Below are 17,658 nucleotides of genomic sequence, written 5' to 3' on the forward strand. Positions count from 1 at the left end.
TGCTTAAAGACGGAAGAGAGAGTTTGTGTGTGCAGTGTCGGGCTCCCCTGCAGCTCTGTGCACGCCGTGCACTATCTATCCTCAGGTGATGTCAGCGTAAATAGCTAATCGAATATCGATGTATTACCAGTATACGGCACTCACGTTGAGCAATGTCTGCAAACAGTGCCTGTTTTGTAAACGTTTTTTGACCATCGCTGTTGTAATTGACTGCATAAAGAGAAAGTTCCCAGACAGGAGACTTAAATAATGCAGGGGCTTCTCTCTTGCGGCTTGTTTCTCCGCTTGCCATTTTGCCAACTATTGTGTGCAGAACTGTGATGTCATCAACTGATTTAACATACTAACCGATAAATAGGACCGATTCTCTCTGTAGAAATTTGAGTCTGTCCATCTACATAGCCATACGGATGCATTAGCGGAGGTTACAACTACGCATGTCTATTTGGTGCTTTATTTTCTTCGCCAAACTGTATGATCCTGATGCGTTATTAAACTAGAGCTGAACTGCGGAGCAAATGCTTACCGAACCGTGGTTTGCGAACCGTATGGTTTTTTTCGCACATCTGGATGGTTAGAGGCAGCTGTAAAGAAAGGAGAACATAAGTCCCATGCATTGCCATAGCTTGCAGAATCAGTGATATTTATATAAACAGCACTTCTTCAGGCATATATTATATTAAATGTGCAGTAAAGTGTTCTCCTCTGTAAATATGTTAGAGCAGATGTGTCCAAACTGTCTAGTGGGGGCCAAATGCAGAAAGTAATAAGGTGTTACGTGCCACATTGTTGTAATGATTAAAAAAGGGCTAGATCCATGGTACTCAACAGGCGGCCCATGGGCCATATCCAGCCTGTGAACCATCTTTGTTGTGGCCCACGTGATGTTATCATCATGTAAAATCATTCAGCTAAATGTATATACATTTTGAAGTGTCAGTTGTTTAGAGCATAAGTTTGGCAGCAGTGCAGTGAATAAAATCATGCAGATATGGGTCAGGAGCTTCAGTTAATGTTCACATCATCCATCAGAATGGGGGAAAAAAATGTGATCTCAGTGATTTCGACTGGCATGATTGATGGTTTCAGAAGGGCTGGTTTGAGTGTTTCTGTAACTGCTGATCTCCTGGGATTTTCATGAACAACAGTCTCTAGAGTTTACTCAGAATGGTGCCAAAAAACAAAAAAAACATCCAGTGAGTGGCAGTTCTGCGGATGGAAATGCCTTGTTGTTGAGAGAGGTCAACGGAGAATGGTCAGACTGGTTTGAGCTGATAGAAAGTCTACGGTAACCCAGATAACCACTCTGTACAATTGTAGTGAGCAGAATAGCATCTCAGAATGCACAACACGTCAAACCTTGGGGTGGATGGGCTACAACAGCAGAAGACCATGTCAGGCACTTTTATTAGGACCGTAGTGTTCCTAATAAAGTGCTCAATGAGTGTATCAATCTATATAATATATATATATATATATATATATACGTATATAAATACATATACGTATATAAATGAAAAAACTAATTGTTAAAGAATCACACTTTTACAAGAGTGAAGCTATGTATCTACAGTATATATAATGTTTTATTTTCTTGTTAAATACATGTTTCCATAGTGTATTAAAATTGCATGTTTAGCGTATTCGCTTCAATAATATATAAATTTATAGATTAAAACAGTGCAGCCCTCGAGGCTAAAGGGATCCTGCTTTGCGGCCCCGGGCTTTCCAAAGTTGAGTACTCCTGGTCAAGATGATACTAAATTGCCACTATGGGTTATTTATATATTGTTATAAGGTGGAGCGCAGCGCTATTTGATCAGGATTTTCAACATCTTTTTGGCATCTCTCAAACCCTTAACAATGAGAAATCATTAGTGCAGCCAGCGTGGGCAGCGTCTCGTTCCCTCCTTTCAGGTAACCAGGGTAACAGTCGTAACCGCACCATTCCCTTTCAAGTCAGTCACCTCGACGCTGCATCAGTTGCAATCGTATACCACCATGCCGTGCTACTGATCTGCACACACTTGCAATGCCAACTAGCCAGTAGGGTAGTTAAAGGCATCGACAGAACCTCCCCTTCATTTTGCAAAACAACCAACTAAGATAGAAAAGTCATCAGAACCGTCTGAGGGTGAAGTCTCCACTCCCCTTGTATCACACCCTGATGAAGAAGCAGATCTTCACTGCATTTTAGGTGACCAGGGATGTGTGTTGCATGCAGGGATGTAAGGTAATGAATTACAAATACTCTCATTACTGTAATTAAGTAGTTTTCCCCAGGAATTTAACTTTAAGTAGTTTAAAAATGTTATACTTGCACTTGAGTACATTTTAAGTGCTGTAACTGTTCTTTTAGTGTGCTGTTTTCCCTCTGTCTGTGTTCACTACTTCCTTGTCCTGATTTAAATTTTAGCCATCAACGTGATTGGCTACGAGAGTCTCGTGACTCCCGTCAAATAAATTCACGCATAGAAAACTTAAATGGCAGCTGTAGATCTGGCACCAACTGCTATGGATGTGGAGGATGCCTCAAGCAGCAGTTTAATATCAGCACCTGAACATCCATGGCCGCACCTGAAGGTGCTTTTCGCAGTGAAGAAGGCCAAATGCTTGATCGTGTCATGTGAGTTTAGCTTGCTCAAGCCAATTGGGAAATCAGCATTAATTCTTCCTTTAATTTGAAGAAACATATCGAGGTAAATTTCATATTTCCTATTACTACGTTCTCTGTATCGTTAACGTAGCCTGTAAATTAGCTATCTATCACAGAGATTATTGGGTTGCTGTAATGTTAGAAATAGAGCTGGGCGATAAAATGATCTCAATATTAATAAAGTCTTTTTAGCAAGCCATTCCACTGCCGGCCATGTTTGGAATGCTCTCGGGAGGCTATTTCCAATCATGACAGTGCAGCTCCTATCTACTTGAATGGGAAAAGACCGATATCTCCAAAACAGTTGGTCAAGATTACGATCAAAGAACTGTTTCTGTCTGTATCTAAAAGGTGATTGGCTCTTTTACCTGTTAGGCGGTACTAACTTTCTACATCTGTTGACCATTGGCTGCCGTTGGGTGTTCCAATTTCTCCCATTCATGTAAATAGAAGTGGCCCGTCTCTGCTAAATAGTCTCTTATATTAATCAGAAAAAGATCCTCTATATCTATGATAAACTTTGGAGTAAGTTTCTATATTTAGCCTATGTTCTACATCTAGACCAGGTGTGCTCATTACATCGATCGCGATAGCAAGACAACCACTGTTTGATCTTGATAAAATAAAAAATATTGACTTTTCATTTCCTCGCTTCTGTAGGCACGCACTGTTTGACTTTTTAGTGTGTGCGCTTTACATGTGTGTGCTCTCATATGCGCCTAAACGGTCAAATACACTTCATAATTCCAAAATGCCTGTTTTGGTGAGGTATCAATGTAAACAGTCAGTTATGTCCAAAGTGAAAGTTAACAGTGGGACAAAAAACTGATTGTATTGTAACCCAATAGACCACTGTCTAGTATGTCATTAAAAGGCTATTAATCAAACAACAATAACAAGAAAACGAGAAAACCACTCACTGCTTTTGGCTGAATAACTTAGTTATTAAAAGTATTAGCTTTAAAAGTATTAATGTATTATAATAAAACAGTGGCATTGTTAACTTTTTAATAATAACAACCCCTGATGTAGAGAGTGTGTTAATTTGAATTATAAATTACCAGGAATGTAGAGATGATAAAATAATGTATAATTATGCTCCGCTTTTATCATGTTTTTCTAAAGCCTGATAGAAAAGTAGAGCAATACTTCTGGTAGAATATTCCCATCAGTCACAAATACACTTCAGAAAATTGTGCATCATGCATTAGAATAAGAACACAACTATTTATGAGCTTAAAAGATCCAAGAACTAAATCAATGCAGATCATTGTATCTCAGAAGGGATACAATATGTGGCCCTTCTACCAAAAAAAACTTTGCTTTCCCCTGCTCTATACCCCATCTATTGTGCGGGACGTGACATGCCAAGTGACCACCTTTTTTATAATGTTTTGCATTGTTTAGAACATAATGTTTATATGCAACAATAACTTGCTCTGTCGGCGTTAAGAGAAATTTAGACCCTACACAAAATCATGTCTCCCTGTTATTTTTTTGGAATCAGATAAGAGTATTTTGAAAGTTAGCAGTGAATAAGAAAATTGTTGGAGTATACCTATATTTTTCATTCTTTCTGATAAACAGCCATAAAAGGGAATGTGTATTACTGTCTGTATGCCATATTTTAAAATTGCAGCATACTGTGTGTATTATAAGGCGGCATAGATTTTGCAACTCAGTACTCAATACTCACTACTCATGAGTACTTTTAAATAAGCTACTCTTTTACTCTTACTTGAGTAGTTTTTAGGACAGGTAATTTTACTATACTCACACTAAATTTTTCAGGACTCTTTCCACCCCTTGGTGCACGTATTGACAGGAGATGCCTCTTCCACCAGAGAAGCTGGCATGCCAAGTTCATCATTAGGTGCGACCAAACTCCCTCCTGGCGGTTTATTTATGGCACAACTGCACTGCTGCTTAATCAGATCAGTACATGAAAGCCCTGCACGACGGGCTGGAAATCTATTAGAGCTAGGAAGATTGCAAGCAATTCCAGGTGATTTATGTGCCACGGTGATCGTGTAGCTGTGCAGAAGGCTTTCATCACTTGACCGAGCACAACGCATTTGTGATAAAAACACATATGTTTTTGAAATGATTAGAGTGGCTAGGCAGCTCAAGACACAAGGGACCGTGTCGCCATGAGTGACGAGGTACTGTGGAGTTGACCCAACACCAGGGAGGCCTCCTATGTAACAAGCCCAGGGGGTAACGGCCGTGGTGGCAGTCACCAGCCCCAAAGTCTGCTGAAACTGTTTCAATGGAAAAGCTCTCACTAGCTTGAAATTCATTCAGCTCTGGAGGATAAACTGAGTGTGATCGTTGGTCATACGCTCCTACATGGTCGCCGAGTCTAGTTCCATTCCTAAGAATGAAACCTGACGGTTGGGCACCAATACACTCTTCGCCCAGTGTGCAAGCAACAGATCCCTGTTTTGCAAGCTTGTTCCTCTGACTGCACTAAAAGGAACCACTTGTCAAGTTAGTTTAAAAAAATGAATGCTGCTCAGCCTCATTGGAGCAAGCGCCGCAACGACACATTTTGTGATTGTGCGAGGAGGCAGGGCTTTGAACTGGTAACAGTCCCCTCGAAGGCGAATCTCAAGAATGGCCTGTGGTGAGGCGTTTTTCAAGTCTATTTACACAAACCAGTCCAGAGGACTCACATGAGACGAAATCTGTCGCTGAGTGACTATCTTGAAAGGAGACTTTGCAAGTGTCTGGTTCAAATGGCAAGTTAATTTAATACATTTAAAACAAAATTGGTGAACTAAGCTTCACAAGCATTACCTCCTCCAACTGAAGGGTTGTGACGTTCGGAGAATGAGCTTGTAGGCATTCAGCTCTGGCCTGTTGAAATTCTATGGTTATAATGGCCCGTAACGGTTTAGAGCTGCTAATGACTAGGGTTGGGAACTGAGAACCGAGTTCCATTCTTTACAAAATACCGAAATCGGATGACCTTCATGACTTTTGTTTCCGTTAACGGTTCCCCTGCTTGAATTTTCCGCAGATGCGGCTGGAACACACAAACAAATGACTCCTATGAGCTGGCTCTGTTGAATCTACAGCGCAAAACAGACAGCGCTTCTGGTATAGTCCGATTCCCGAAAGAATGAGTTAGATGAGCCGGTTCTTTTGAATCTACAGCGCGAAACATACAGCGCTTCCGGAACTGTCCGCTTCAAACATACACCGCTTCTGGTTTAGTCTGGTATAGTATTAATCTTACACTGATGTAAAAGTTATGAATGTCCAACTCAAAATTAAATAAGAACTATTGTAGTCTTACAAGCTTGAAGTACAACATTAGACAACAGAACACAGTCTAAACTGTCTCTGGAACTGTTACTGTTATGGCATGTGACTTGAGACCTGTGAGACTTTAATCAAGCAGTGCAGTTACTGACTAGTTGTTCATATGAACATGTTTAATTAAAGATACACACGTTTTGTAACGTTTTGAATTTTATATGAATGAATGAAATATGCCATCACATTTCTTGTTTGTTTAGATACAGTTCAGACAGCCTAGTTAGGATCAATTATTGGATTGGATATACACTTCTGGTCAAGTAAGTGTTTTGAAACACTTACTCATTCTTTATTTTTATATATATATATATATATATATACACACACATTTTTTTCACATTTTAGAATAATAGTAAAGTCATCAAAACTATGGAATAACATAATTCCCATAGATCCATTTTGCCTAGAATTTGCAGACATGTACTCTTGACATTTTCTCAACCAACCTCTTGAGGTATCACCCTGAGATGCTTTTTAAACAGTATTGAAGGAGTTCCCATCTATGTTGGGCACTTATTGCCTGCTTTTCTTTATTATTTGGTCCAAGTCATCAATTTCAAAAACTTTTTTTCTTTTTATTACATTTTAGTTTTATAATGAAATCAATTAATATGGTGGCACAATTATATTTTTGTCTACAAAACTAATTTCAAACATTTAAGCATACACCTTCAGATCAAAAGAGTTTTAAGATTATGAGAAACATTTCAGTCAAGTGTTTCAAAACTTTTGACCGGTATTGTATGTCTCTAAAAAGTCAGCAAACACACCTTTTACAAGAATTGTATTAAATGTATTTCTGATTTGTTATATCTTATCTGTAGACAACTTAAATGATCTCATCATTTTGCAACAGACTGCAGAGCATGGGCGATTCTAGGATTTCAATCTTAGCGGAGCTCAGCCCTCAATGACACTATTAGATGTGCACATTTATTGTATTTCATTCTTTAGCATAGATTTTTTTTTATTTTTTATTTTTTTATTATATATACTGTTTTTACATCATTCAAGATTATTCATTCAGAATCTTTTAATTTTTTATAGTAAACACACTTATACAGTTATAAAAAATAACTGAAATCACTGAACAAACCATTCAAATAATAATTAAAAAAAAAAATTCCATTTCTTAACAAATTTGTTTAAAATTTGTTGTTTATTATAGAAAATAAATTATTTAGCCACTTCTATAGATTTCTATAGCAGGGCTAGTCAACTTCAGAAAGGTCAGGGGCCGCAAAGCTAGATCCCTGTACCCTCGAGGACAGCACACATTTTTATGATGATGATGATGAGAGATATATATCATCAAGTAAACATTTTATAGTAAGAATGTTGGTATGTTAGTTTACGGTATAGTTCACCTAAAAATTCTCTCATCATTTACTCACCTTTATGCTGTCCCAGATGTGTATAATTTTCTTCTGCTGAAGACAAATTATGATTATTTAGAAAAAATATCTCAGCTCTGTGGATGAGAGACAGATCCATTTTTAAATCCTTGGCTTTTTTACTATAAATCTCCAACTGCCAGTGAAAGTGGAGATTTACTGTAAAAAAGGTCTGAAATATTGATCAGTTTCTGACCCACACCTATCATATCACTACAGAAAATATGGATTAAACCTCTGGAGTCTTATGGATTACTTTTATACTGCCTTTTTGTGCTTTTCGGAGCTTCAAAGTTCTGGCCACCATTCAGTTGCATTGTATGGACCTACAGAGCTGAGATATTCTTCTGAAAATCTTAAATTATGTTATGCAAAATAAATAGTCATACACATCTGGTATGGCATGAGGGTGAGTAAATGATGAGAGAATTAAAATTTTGTGTTAACTATCCCTTTTAGAAATTATTTTAAACATAAGGGGTGTAACAGTTCGATTTTCTGATATAGATAGGTCAGTTGTCACTGTGATTGTCCACTAACAAACACCATGAGTGTTCAACATCACACATACCAGAGATGTGTTCATAAACAAGAGCGATATGTCCAAAATTATCAGAAAAAGTCCTTCAATGACAAATCATAAAGTTTTGTTCAACCCCTTTGCATTTTGCGCCGAAGGAGATCACTAAAAAGCATTTGGGTGAAGGCGTCAAACACAGTCACTGCAGGAAAAACTATATCCATTAGCTATTCAGTAGAATGGACAGATTCGTGCCGTGTTGGTGAGATTGCGAGCACGCATGTTTGATTGACAGACCGCGTGTCAGCGGATTAAAGTTATATCAAACACCACAAAAACCTATTATTAAAAATAAATTAGTAAATATAGCTTGATCGTTCTTTAGCGGAGTGAATTAACTCCATATGATGTTTCTCTGTATTTTATTAATGCTGTCTCGAGTCTTTTGAATTCTTAATTTCAATAGAATAACTCTGCTAAAATAAAGGTATAAAATACATTTAAAAAAGTATTAAAAATGATTAGTTCAGTTTTCTTCACTTATTTGTCCAGAACCCATTTTTGTAAAACAGACTTTTACTTAAGTAGGTGGCAACAAATGAATGTCTTTTGTGTTTTGAGTGAGTCTGTAAACCAATGATAAAGCACCTCATTCACGACCGAAACAAATGTAATTATCCTTAATAAAGATCTGTGTGTCTACTAAGAGAGTGTTTAAGCATCATAAGCATTTTCCTCTCAAATGACAACAAAGCATATCATTTTGTGATCTGCTGTGCATGACCATCAAGACAGCATTATTAGCCTAAAAGTAATTACAAGTGTTAATAACGTCCTGATGTCATTAGCTACTTTTAATTCATCCAGCCCCTTTCTCTCCTTGTTAAACATGATTACCGAACTAAACAAGCGACATCCCCCTCCACACCTTGGGCGTATTCGTTCAGTAAGTCATACTAATGATATGCTGCTTCACAGCCAATACTCCAAAGCTATTGGCTCAGGCTTTAGTCAGTCTTTACAGGTGGGATAAGCCACCAAAACAGTCTCGCGCTGCGGCGCTCCAAACAAGTAAACACTTACGTGCTGATTGCAAAGTCATAGATTGTAAGGGGGGCAGAGATTAATTTTAGGGGGGCTAAAGCCCTCCTAAATAGGGTCTAGCAATGCCTATGCTGCAGTGAACAGTAAATTCAATAAGAATCACATTTCTCATTTTCAAATAATTCTTCCTCAAAAGTACTAAAATAACTACTGGAATTGTTACTGGAACTGTTAAGGAATGGGAATTATTAAGAGGAATCGGAACCGGAATCGTTAAATTCCTAACGATTCCCATCCCTACTAATGACCTATTCACGTGGTGATTGCAGCAGTAAAAAGTCTACTCTGATTGGAAACAAGTCACTGACTTGAAAGGGAACTGGAGTATTCCAAACTCCTGTTAAGATCTTCCATTGGATGAAGCTGATAGCCACTGCAAAGAGAACACACTAGTGGAGAAGATGCTCTATGAAATGTGGCTGTACGTGATTATGATATCCAGTGTTCAGAATTTGATTTATTAATTTTATGTAATTTCTCAATAGCAAACAATTTCTGGGCTGGAGTTTGGACAACCCTGTTTTAGAGACTCAATAATTCTAAAATTTTCTTTTAAAATTTTTTTAGTTTTAAAGCACTATTTTGAAATGTTTAGTGAAAGTTTTTTTTTTTAATTAAACATACTATACATGTTTGGAATGATGTGTAATTATTAAAGTTAACAATGTTTTATTAAATGTTTTATTATACACACAATAAAAAAGAAAACAAAAAGTTATTTGTTTTTACAGAATCTCTAAAACATAGTTACTGTGATCAGTTTTAAATCAGCACTGGAAAATCCTCTTCTCACAAATAAAAGCAGAGACCGCAAGTCCACACCAAGTGCATCATTTGGGACAGGGCCGGAGTCACAGTGTTGAACTCAATAGCCTGCCTTGCTGTGTGTTTGAACCCTTCTTGTGTGTTTGTTTCCCATTAGCTGCTGTGGGTGCTCTTGGGGGCCACTATCATTGGGCTTCTGCTGCAGCGTCTGGCTGCTCGTCTTGGTGTAGTAACAGGGATGCACCTGGCCGAGGTTTGCAACCGACATTATCCAACAGTAAGTTCATGTCTTTTATGTTTGCAAATGAGAAAGTATTCCATTCTGGAGAAATGAATGTTCTTGAATTGATTTAGGATTGTTTAAGGATTAATCTCACAAAACCTGTCAAGAACATGTCATATTTCACCCAAAAACCAAGAATCGAGCATTTAATTTAAGCTGAATAAAAACATCAACAACAAACAAACTTTGTATTACTGTAAAATTACTGTATTACAATAATGAGGATATCATTGAGAAGAATGAAAAAAATATGAAAATGGTAAGGAAGTAAAAAATCCGGACATAATATGTTAAATCAGTATGACATTCTTTTGCATTTTAGTAATTGCTTGTTTGTAAAGAAAATGTCCTAAAAGGTCCTAAAAATAACCTTATTTTCTCAGGTTTAAATGGCAATTAAAGGTTAATTTCCCACACCTGTGGTTTTTTTAAATTGCAATTAGTGTCTGTGTATAAATAGTCAATGAGTTTGTTAGCTCTCACGTGGATGCACTGAGCAAGCTATATACTGAGCCATGGGGAGCAGAAAAGAACTGTCAAAAGACCTGCATAACAAGGTAATGTAATTTTATAAAGATGGAAAAGGATATAAAAAGATATCCAAAGCCTTAAAAATGCCAGTCAGTACTGTTCGATCACTTATTAAGAAGTGGAAAATTCGGGGATCTCTTGATACCAAGCCAAGGTCAGGTAGACCAAGAAAGATTTCAGCCACAACTGCCAGAAGAATTGTTCGGGATACAAAGAAAAACACATAGGTAACCTCAGGAGAAATACAGGCTGCTCTGGAAAAAGACAGTGTGGTTGTTTCAAGGAGCACAATATGACGATACTTGAACAAAAATGAGAGAGAGAGAGAGAGAGTGTATGTATGTATGTATGTGTGTGTGTGTGTGTGTATGTGTATGTATATATATATATATATATATATATATATATATATATATATATATATATATATATATACACACACATTGTTTGAAAAACCTGCTTTTTCGATCTCTTCCTAGGCCGTTTGTCTGATTTCCACGTAATTTGGTATACATCATCCACGAACCTTCCTGACAAAAAGTTATCAAAAAAATTAAACATCAAATCATTCCAAAGACATTAGCGATACAACTCTTTCAGTAGAATGCAAAAAAAAACCACTGCAAAATTATCAGTTTCTCTGGATTTTCTATTTATAGGTATGTGTTTGAGTAAAATGAACATTTTTGTTTTATTCTATAAATTACTGACAACATTTCTCCCTAATTCCAAATAAAAATATTGTTATTTAGAGCATTTATTTGCAGAATATGACACCTGGTAAAAATAAAAATAAAATAATCAGTGTTTTCAGACCTTGAATAAAGAAAACAAATTCATATTCATTTTTAAACCAATCAATACTAATGTTTTAACTTAGGAAGAGTTCAGAAATCAGTATTTGGAGGAATAACCCTGATTTTCAATCACAGCTTTCATGCGTCTTGGCATGCTCTCTACCAGTGTTTCTTATTGCAGTTGGGTCACATTATGCCACTCCTAATGCAAAAATTCAAGCAGCTCAGCTTTGTTTGATGGCTTGTGGCCTTCCATCTTCCTCTTGATCACATTCCAGAGGTTTTCAATGGGGTTCAGGTTTGGAGATTGGGCTGGCAATGACAGGGTCTTGATCGTGTGGCCCTCCATCCAAACTCTGATTGACCTGGCTGTGTGGCATGGAGTATTGTCCTGCTGTAAAAACCAATGTAGCTTGAAGACTTGAAGGCATGTGGCCTGAAGGCCTCTCCAGGTCTCCGTCTAACCACTAGATGACCAGGTGGAGGATCGGTGATGATAAACTTGTTGAGAATAATCTCGGAGAATCATGTTTCTCACAGTCTGAGAATACTTTAGGTGCTTTTTTGCAGATTCCAAGTGGGCTTTCATGTGTCTTGCACTGAGGAGAGGCTTCTGTCTGGTCACTCTGCCATACAGCCCAGATCGTTGGAGTGTTGCAGTGATGGTTGACCTTCTGCAAGTTTCTCCCATCTCCACACATGATCTTTTGAGCTCAACCAAAGTGACCATTGGGTTCTTGGTCACCTCTCTTACCAAGGCCCTTCTCCCCCTATTGCTCAGTTTGGCCAGGCGGCCAGTTCTAGGAAGAGTCCTGGTTGTTCCAAACTTCTTCCCTTTAAGAATTATGGAGGCCACTGTGCTTTCGGGAATCTTTAGTGCTGCCAAAATGTTTTGTAGCCTTCCCCAGATCTGTGCCTCGACACAATCCTGTCTCTGAGCTCTGCAGGTAGTTCCTTTGACCTCATGGCTTGGTTTTTGCTCTGATATGCATTTCCAGTTGTGAGACCTTACAGGTGCATCTCAATAAATTAGAATGTCATGGAAAAGTTCATTTATTTCAGTAATTCAACTCAAATTGTGAAACTCGTGTATTAAATAAATTCAATGCACACAGACTGAAGTAGTTTAAGTCTTTGGTTCTTTTAATTGTGATGATTTTGGCTCACATTTAACAAAAACCCACCAATTCACTATCTCAAAAAATTAGAATACATCATAAGACCAATAAAAAAAACATTTTTAGTGAATTGTTGGCCTTCTGGAAAGTATGTTCATTTACTGTATATGTACTCAATACTTGGTAGGGGCTCCTTTTGCTTTAATTACTGCCTCAATTCGGCGTGGCATGGAGGTGATCAGTTTGTGGCACTGCTGAGGTGGTATGGAAGCCCAGGTTTCTTTGACAGTGGCCTTCAGCTCATCTGCATTTTTTGGTCTCTTGTTTCTCATTTTCCTCTTGACAATACCCCATAGATTCTCTATGGGGTTCAGGTCTGGTGAGTTTGCTGGCCAGTCAAGCACACCAACACCATGGTCATTTAACCAACTTTTGGTGCTTTTGGCAGTGTGGGCAGGTGCCAAATCCTGCTGGAAAATGAAATCAGCATCTTTAAAAAGCTGGTCAGCAGAAGGAAGCATGAAGTGCTCCAAAATTTCTTGGTAAACAGGTGCAGTGACTTTGGTTTTCAAAAAACACAATGGACCAAAACCAGCAGATGACATTGCACCCCAAATCATCACAGACTGTGGAAACTTAACACTGGACTTCAAGCAACTTGGGCTATGAGCTTCTCCACCCTTCCTCCAGACTCTAGGACCTTGGTTTCCAAATGAAATACAAAACTTGCTCTCATCTGAAAAGAGGACTTTGGACCACTGGGCAACAGTCCAGTTCTTCTTCTCCTTAGCCCAGGTAAGACGCCTCTGATGTTGTCTGTGGTTCAGGAGTGGCTTAACAAGAGGAATACAGCAACTGTAGTGTCTGTGTGTGGTGGCTCTTGATGCCTTGACCCCAGCCTCAGTCCATTCCTTGTGAAGTTCACCCAAATTCTTGAATCGATTTTGCTTGACAATTCTCATAAAGCTGCGGTTCTCTCGGTTGGTTGCGTATCTTTTTCTTCCACACTTTTTCCTTCCACTCAACATTCTGTTAACATGCTTGGATACAGCACTCTGTGAACAGCCAGCTTTTTTGGCAATGAATGTTTGTGGCTTACCCTCCTTGTGAAGGGTGTCAATGATTGTCTTCTGGACAACTGTCAGATCAGCAGTCTTCCCCATGATTGTGTAGCCTAGTGAACCAAACTGAGAGACCATTTTGAAGGCTCAGGAAACCTTTGCAGGTGTTTTGAGTTGATTAGCTGATTGGCATGTCACCATATTCTAATTTTTTGAGATAGTGAATTGGTGGGTTTTTGTTAAATGTGAGCCAAAATCATCACAATTAAAAGAACCAAAGACTTAAACTACTTCAGTCTGTGTGCATTGAATTTATTTAATACACGAGTTTCACAATTTGAGTTGAATTACTGAAATAAATGAACTTTTCCACGACATTCTAATTTATTGAGATGCACCTGTATATCAGTTGTGCACCTTCCCAAATCATGTCCATTCATTTGAATTTGTCACAGGTGTAAGTGTAGAAACTTCTCAAAGATAGTCCAGAGACATGGGATGCATCTGAGCTAAATTTCATGTGTCATAGCAAAGGGTCTGAATATTTATGTCAATGTGATATTTCAGTTTTTTTTTTTTTTTTTTTTTTTTTTTTCAGGTTTTTGTAATTGAGGTATGGAGTATAGAGTGATGTGAAAAAATAAATAATTTAAAACATTTTAGCATAATGCAACATAACAAAATGTGAAAAGAATGAAGGGGTCTGAATACTTTCTGAATGCAATGTATAAGCCAATTAATTATTTTGGTTTGAATTATAACTACTAATATGCCTTTATTTGTGTGCAAAAGGTCCAAACATGACAAAACTTTAAATATATACACACCAGGATAGTATGAGTACATGTGCTAAATTTAATAAATTTCCGTTATCAGCTGCGAATAAAAATAATATGAATGACAGATGAAGGATGTCCTGCCGATTTTGAAATCCTCGTAAATTCTCTGACTTTGAGTCATTGCTCTTGTAATGTAATATCTGTAGAAGAAGAAAAAATCAGCGTGGTCAAACAACATTAGAGCCATATAAAAATTTTTTTTTTTAAATTCTCAAATTAATATTCTGATTTAATTGTCATCGATTCTGTGATTTATTCAATTTCATAATTAAAAATGTTGCCTATAAATTGCATACTCACAAAATTACCAATTTCATAACTATTAAAGTAAATCTTTACATAAAAATACCTTGGGGCATACACAGTCAAAATATACAGAATGTTTCTATGTCAGCTATATTGGGCATCAGCCTTATTGAATTTTGTTATATAATGCTGCATTTTACAAACGCGCATCATTGTGAAACTTGGTATGTCTCATTTGGACCATGCCCTGAAGGTACTTGAGAAGTTTGGGGCTAGTGCAACCTAGTGGGGAAAAAAATAAATAAATTAATTAAAAAAAAAAAAAAAAAAAAAAAAAAATATTTATATATATATATATATATATATATATATATAACTAAATATTTAAAAATGCTTATAACTTTTGATGTAGCCTATGGTGGTGAAACTGATGTGTTTACATTCATTCGATCATGCCAAGTACAATGATACTACAGTGGGGATCCAACCAGATTGAACTTTACTAACACGAGAGTTGATGCGGCATAAAAGCTTTAAATTCTCACACGTGAGTTCACAGTCACTGCCAGGAGGTGCAAAGGGACACCTTTTTTTTTTTTCTGCACCATCGTGTGAAGAAAGTCAGTTATTATGATTAACATTGTTAATTATTATTATTTGTATTTTTTTTTTTTATCTATCTAACAATACTAAATTAATGGCAGCGTTAACCCTCTGGGGTCTGAGGGTGTTTTGGGCCCTGGAGAAGTTTTGACATGCCTTAACATTTGTGCTATATTCAGTTGCTTAAAAACATTAATGGCTAAAGTCTGATAACACTGTATTCAGCACAAACTGGACAATAATATGTGAACAACATGTATGTACATGTTTGTATTTTTGAGAAAATAACGTTTTTGCGTTTTTGAAAAAACACATATTTTAAGTCACTGAAATAAGGCCATATAACACATACTAAATATTTGTTCACAAGACTTTTGAGAACTGGATCTTGTAGCCTAGAATTTTTCCTACAAAAATTCTGTGAAAACCATCCTGATCACTCATTCATACAAAACAATATAGTCATTTAACTTTTGTAAGACACTTTTAGTGTTAGAAAGGCTATATGCGAGCAGGCGTGGATGATCATGAATATTGATGTGATTCACACCTGAGGAGACAAAGACCCCTCCCCTGAGAGAGAATGAATGTGAGGAGACTTAATGATTGAATGTATTGTTTGTAGCTTATTCACAAAATCAAGTTTAAGTTAAAAGAAATAATCTGACTATACATTTTCTTTACATACAGACTTTACCTAAAAACTTTAGACCTATACTACCGTTTAAAAGTTTTAGATCTTTAAGATTTTTTAAATGTTTTTAAAAGAAGTCTCTTCTGCTCACCAAGGCTGCATTTATTTGATCCAAAATACAGCAAAAACAGTGATATTGTGAAATATTTTTACAATTTAAAATAACTGTTTTCTGTTTGAATATATTGTAAAATGCAATTTATTCCTGTTAGCTGAATTTTCAGCATCATTTCTGCAGTCTTCAGTGTCACATGATCCTTCAGAAATCATTTTAATATGCTGTTTTTCTAATATGGGCATATTTACAGCACATATCACACATTTACACCCAAACAGATTTTTGCAAGCACAAGCTTCGTTGATGATAATGAGGCAGCATAAACACTGGTTAAAATATAATCTAAACTCATAAAATTCATAAATTCATATTATTTTTATATCATATTACATATCATATTTATATCATACAGCATACAATTTAAATGCATGCTTTAGCTGAAACAACATTTAAATGTAACTAAAACTTGCTTATTAGGACATATTTCAAATTTCAATACTCTGAATCCTGGCTGGCAAGTCTGGAAATAGTCCAACTAGTAAAATATGTCCATGTTTATATAAAATAGCATGTCAACTAATATGTAAGTAAAACTAAATGACTTACTCATCCAAAATTGTATCCTCGGCTAGATCAAGTCGCTCTTCAAAATGCAAACGTTCCTCGTCGGACTCCTGCTCTTCTTCTGAGGAAAATGTGAACTCTTCGTCACTATCCAGGACCATCTGAAGAGCTTCCTCACCTGTGTAGCGTGCCATCTTCCAAACGCGCAGGAAAGTGAATGAATCGGATGATGAACTTAATGTTTTTTAGGGCATTGTTGGGGGCGTTTACCATTTGCATTGATCGCCTCAGCACACTACCGTATGAATAGCGCGCTCTGCTAGTGGATGTGATCACATTAGCGATAATTAGCTGAGCCAGGAGAAACTGTACATCGCTTTGTTTCATACAGATTACATTGCAGGAGAATATTTGTTTTAAATTTGAATTGTTTTATTTAAAAGTAGACATTTTAAGCTTTCTTTAGACATATGTTTCATGTTTGTATGATAAGTATTCACAGAGTTTCAGTTCATTTTTGTGATGTGTTTCAGAAAGATGCTCACAGAGACGGCTGAAAGCGCACCCTGTTTATTTTCTTTATTTTACAAAAGCACATGGTTTTGTTGTTATTGTGTGTACACAAATAAAAGTAGACCCTTTATAGTCTCTAATGATGTCTTACACTTATCTGTATGCCCAAAAATGACGGAGTATTTTAAGTTGTTTCCGCTGTTGTGAGGAAAAAATCCAGCACGAAACGCCGGCGCGTCCGTCGACCCCAGAGGGTTAAAATGACCTGTTTCAGTGACATCACCTTTTCCCCACAGCCACCATATTTGTGACCATCAGCGGGAGGAAACAGTGGCAGTCAATGGAATAACCCGTAAAACAATATCAAGAAAAACCTTCAAAAAAAAAAAAAAAAAAAAAAAAGCTTTTGAACCATACCAAGTCCCAGGAATGGTGTATAAAGGTCTGAGGTCAGCACAAATATTGCCAAATTTGACTTTCGCAGACATTTAATTATATTTTATCCACGATTCATCTCCTTAAGCCGGTGAGTCTTATGTGTGACCCGCGAGTACACTTGCCAACCGGTACATCATGTTACGGTTTGGT

At 37.0% G+C, this 17,658-nt stretch overlaps 1 protein-coding gene across 4 annotated transcripts in view; it reads left to right on the plus strand.

Moving 5' to 3' along the window:
• The window catches only part of slc11a2 (solute carrier family 11 member 2), a 212,569-nt gene that overhangs the window by 71,384 nt on the left and 123,527 nt on the right, over positions 1 to 17,658 (plus strand). For all 4 annotated transcript variants that reach the window (XM_051672313.1, XM_051672310.1, XM_051672311.1 and 1 more), the window contains exon 5: positions 9,921 to 10,040. In XM_051672313.1, coding sequence (XP_051528273.1) covers positions 9,921 to 10,040 — 120 coding nt within the window. The remainder of the gene's footprint in view (positions 1 to 9,920; positions 10,041 to 17,658) is intronic.

The sequence above is a fragment of the Myxocyprinus asiaticus genome, chromosome 35, assembly GCF_019703515.2.
Source record: "Myxocyprinus asiaticus isolate MX2 ecotype Aquarium Trade chromosome 35, UBuf_Myxa_2, whole genome shotgun sequence".
Lineage (NCBI taxonomy): Eukaryota > Metazoa > Chordata > Actinopteri > Cypriniformes > Catostomidae > Myxocyprinus > Myxocyprinus asiaticus.